At 68.5% G+C, this 4,026-nt stretch overlaps 1 protein-coding gene across 1 annotated transcript; it reads right to left on the reverse strand.

Annotated features, from left to right (window-relative positions):
• Nucleotides 1-38: 38 nt before the first annotated feature.
• On the reverse strand, nucleotides 39-3,991 carry LOC102387244 (DLA class I histocompatibility antigen, A9/A9 alpha chain-like). The gene is made up of 6 exons (XM_025195897.1): nucleotides 3,570-3,991; nucleotides 3,316-3,399; nucleotides 2,674-2,781; nucleotides 1,389-1,652; nucleotides 1,109-1,245; nucleotides 39-44 (listed from the first exon to the last, which is right to left on the reverse strand). The coding sequence occupies exons 1-6, from the start codon at nucleotides 3,619-3,621 to the stop codon at nucleotides 39-41; spliced, it is 651 nt and encodes a 216-aa protein (XP_025051682.1). The 5' UTR covers nucleotides 3,622-3,991.
• Between the last annotated feature and the right edge of the window lie 35 nt (nucleotides 3,992-4,026).

A 4,026-nucleotide genomic window follows, 5' to 3' on the forward strand; every position in this document is an offset into this window, starting at 1 on the left:
CGGGGGTGAGTCAGGCGGCTGCCGGCGGCTGCTCTGATTCACTCCTGACACAAGCACAGATCCAGCCCTGGTCAGGGTCACAGCCCCAGGGAGCAGGTGCCTGAGGGCTGCCGGGCTGGACAGGGGCAGAGCCGACCCCATGGCAGGGCAGCATGGGGACAGCTCGGGGGTCTGGCCATGGAGAACAAGGCTGAGGGGACACAACTGCGGCCACCGCACACCTGGGAACGCGGGGGCCCAGGACTGGGGAGGAGGGGCAGGGCAAGGTCGAGGGGAGAAAGGGGCAGGTGAAACCGGCCAGGACAAGCCCAAGATGGAAAGTAGAGCGGTGCTTCTCTGTGCAGGAGCAGCACGGGGCTGGGCAGCCTCCCCGCGGGGCAGCGAGACCCAGGAACAAAGCCCGAGCAGTGGATGATGCAGGTGCCCGGAGCAGGGCCTGGACTGTGTCCCTGGAGGTGCCCCAGGATCATGTCCCATCAGCCCAACCCGTCTGCACCCGGGGGCTGACAGGGCCTGGTCCCTGCACCCCACAGCTCCCCCCACACAGACATCTGAGTCTCTGCGGTCACTGCCCACCATGGCCACACACGCCTGGGGGTCCGGTCCTTCTCCCTTGGATTCCCAACTCCTGCTTTGGCCTCCGCCTCCCTCCCTCCCTCCCTCCTCTTGTCCCTTTCTCTGCGCCTACCAACACCCGCTCCCATCGCCTGGTCCCTTCCTGCCCTCCAAACCCCTCCCTGCCCTGCTCCAGCCCCGGCACCAAACCAGCTCCGCGTCGGGGCAGCAGGCGCCCAGCCCGGACCCCCAGGCTGGAGCCAGACACCCGGGGGTAAGGGGTCTGTGTAACAGGTGCCGAGGCATCGATCTGCGGGGCCGGGGATGCACCAGAGCCTCGGTCTCCTGGGCACAGGCCACGGGATGCCGCTTACATGGTGCACATGGGAGAGGGAAACGGCTCCCTCCGCAGCCCCTGAGTCCCTGGCCAACAACTGACCCATCGCCACTGCCCCTGGCCCTGCCCTGGGCGAGTGCAGGGACGAGCTGCCTGCAGGGACACACGGACCAGACACGAGACTATGCAATGCACTCCCGGCTCCCTGCCCCGTGCCTCCCCCGGGATGCCGCTTACATGGTGCACATGGGAGAGGGAAACGGCTCCCTCCGCAGCCCCTGAGTCCCTGGCCAACAACTGACCCATCGCCACTGCCCCTGGCCCTGCCCTGGGCGAGTGCAGGGACGAGCTGCCTGCAGGGACACACGGACCAGACACGAGACTATGCAATGCACTCCCGGCTCCCTGCCCCGTGCCTCCCCCACGCCCTCTTCAGTCACCCTCAGGCCCTGGATCCCCCACGGCCTCCTGCTCACACCTGCCTGCTCACACTCACCCCTGGTCTGGTTGTACCGATGCTTCATGGTGACCAGGTTCTGTTTAAATCTGTTCTGCCACTGCTGCAAGCTCCTGGTTTCTCTGTCCCAGAAGTGTGGGTCGACGGCCCCCTGCACCCAGTCCCCGCACGGCTCCTCTCTCTGCCTCTCGCTGTCGTAGTGGAGAATTTGCTGGTCGTCCACGTAGCTCACGGCAGTGAAGTCGGGCACGTCCGGGCTGGGGTCCGACACCCCGGTGTAGAAATGCCGGTAGGAGTGGGAGCCTGCGGGAGTCAGGTCAGCACTAGTGGGGCAGACACCCTTGCCCCCAGGGCTCACTGCCCCCTCCCGCAGGGGCCGCAGAGGAAGGACACGGGGCTGCACCAGGCTGGAGCAGAGGCGCAGAGCGAGGGAGCGGTGGGGCCAACAGGACAGGGCAGAGCCGGCTGAGTCGGGGCAGGGGCCAGGGAGGAGGGACAGGACCGACCCCGCAGGGCACAGGCCTGGCCTGGAGGGGCCACACACCCTGTCCCACAGCTGAGTCGTGCTGCCCCGCACCCTCCATCCTAGGTGCACCCCGCACCGCCCCGGCACTCGGCCCCCCCTGCTCCTGGGGAGCCCTCGTGCACCTGAGCGAGGGCGAGGCCCTTGCAGCAAGGGCCTGGGCTCAGCCCATCTGGGGCTCAGTCCTGCTGTGCGGTCAGGGTCTGGGGCTGGAGAGACCCTGCAGAGCGGACGAGAGTCCGGCTTTTCCCCGGCTTGCACCCATCTGCCTTCCCTGCCGCAGCCAGCGGGTCCTCCCTTCCCAGCCCCAGCAGCTCCCCAGGCAGCCGCAGCCCGGCCATGGGAGAGGGGAAATGCGGGGTGCCCGTCCACGGGCTGGTGGGCCCAGGGGCAGCTCCAGGGACCGGGCAGCGCTGTGCTGAGGCCCGCTCTGCGCACAGGGTTTGGACCGGGCCCTGCCAGTCAGCACCGAGGGAGCGAGACCGGGCAGCCCCAGCCAGTCCCGACCCCCGCGCTATTTCTGCAAGTCGTTTTTCCCTGGCAATGCCCCGGGCACAGGGGCACCAGGGCAGATCCGAAAGAGAAGAGCGAGCAAAGCCCAGAGCAGCCTCTGGCTCCTTCCAGCTGCTCCCACACCCAGCCCCGTCCCCCTCTGCCTCCGACCCCGCCACGGCAGTGCTCAGCCCCGGGCCCGAGCCCCCTCAGCAAACACCACCTCTTCCTTTCTACTCCTTTTGACCCAGAAAACAGGAGAGCAGCTCCCACGGGGCAGAGCCCGCAGACCCCTTGCCCACTGCTTACGGGCACTGGAGGAAGGCACCACGGTGCTGTTCAGCTGCGGTGTCTCTCGTGTCTCACGCAGCCCCACTACCAGACATGGCACCAGGATCCCCAGCCCTACGATGCAGCCTGGGGGGAAGCAGGGGTCAGAGGAGGCTCCCAATCAGCAAGGGGAGCAGAAGCAGCTCCCTCCCTGCTCCTGGACACCCGGCTTCCTCGTCCCAAATCCCAGAGCCGGGGCTGGAAGGGACCCCAGGGGCACGTCCAGCTCAACGCCCCCCATGAGGCAGCAGGATCAGGCCCCTGCACCCCAAATGCCCCCATCCCCTCAGTGCTTCTCACAGCTGCCATCACCCAAGCCCCCGGGGAGAGCAGTGGGGGTGTGCTCCCCACATCCTGCTGCTGCAGGGGTCGGAGACACCCAGGCCCCAGGCCAGGCTGAGCAGCAGCAGCAGGGAGCCAAGACCCTCCTGCCAGGACCCTGCGGGGTTGGTGCCAGCATTGGCGCAGCCCAGGCCCAGCCCCAGCCTGGGCTGCAGCAGCACCAGCGCTCCGGGGCAGAGGAAACCCCCCGACACACGCAGCAGCAAGGGGGGCACCCAGCACAGGCCTGGAAGAGCGCCAGGCAGAGCCCGGCACCGCGACGCTCGGGTCGCCCCGTACCAGCGCACATCCAAAGTGCTTTTGAACGGAGGCAGGGATGGATCTTCTGCGGGCTGGTCCTGCTGCTGCTGGGGGCTGGGGCCTCTGTGGGAGAACGACAGGAAAACCCATGGCACGAGTGCTCCCCGCACAGACCAGGCCCGAGAGCCCAGGGGTTTGGGCTCCAGCCCCCTGCTCTCACCCCCAGAGCCAGGAGAGAGCCCAGGCCCCGGGCCCCAGCCCCATCCGCCTTCCTCCCAAAGCCCCGAACTCACCAGGGGAGTTGGTGCCACTCGGGCACTGGGTGCCCACCTGCACCATCTCCATGTCCCCGTCCTGCCCGGGCGCCTCCGTCCTGCGCTGCCTGGGTCCCTACTGCAGCACAGGAGAGGTAAGGGGGGCTGCCGCCCCCTCCCCACGCCCCACAACAGGGAGATCCCAGCCTCCCTCCCGCCCCCGCCAGGCCCCGCTCTGCTCCTTTCCCGGCTCTTCCTCCACGTTGCTGCCTCCCAGAGCGCAGTGGAGCCCCTCACCGGCACTGGGCTGCGGCTGCCTCTGGGGGTAGGGGGCTCTAGATGCGGCCAGCTCCGGGGTGGGCTCCAGGGGAGGTTGCTGGTGCCCCCTGCCCTGCCCCAGCCCCCTCAACAGGGGGAGATTGTCCTCATCACCCCCTGCTCTCACCCCCCCCCCCAGAGCACCCAGGTGTCCAGGCCCCTGCCCCCCCCTACCCTG

The sequence above is a fragment of the Alligator sinensis genome, unplaced genomic scaffold (assembly GCF_000455745.1).
Source record: "Alligator sinensis unplaced genomic scaffold, ASM45574v1 scaffold1945_1, whole genome shotgun sequence".
Lineage (NCBI taxonomy): Eukaryota > Metazoa > Chordata > Crocodylia > Alligatoridae > Alligator > Alligator sinensis.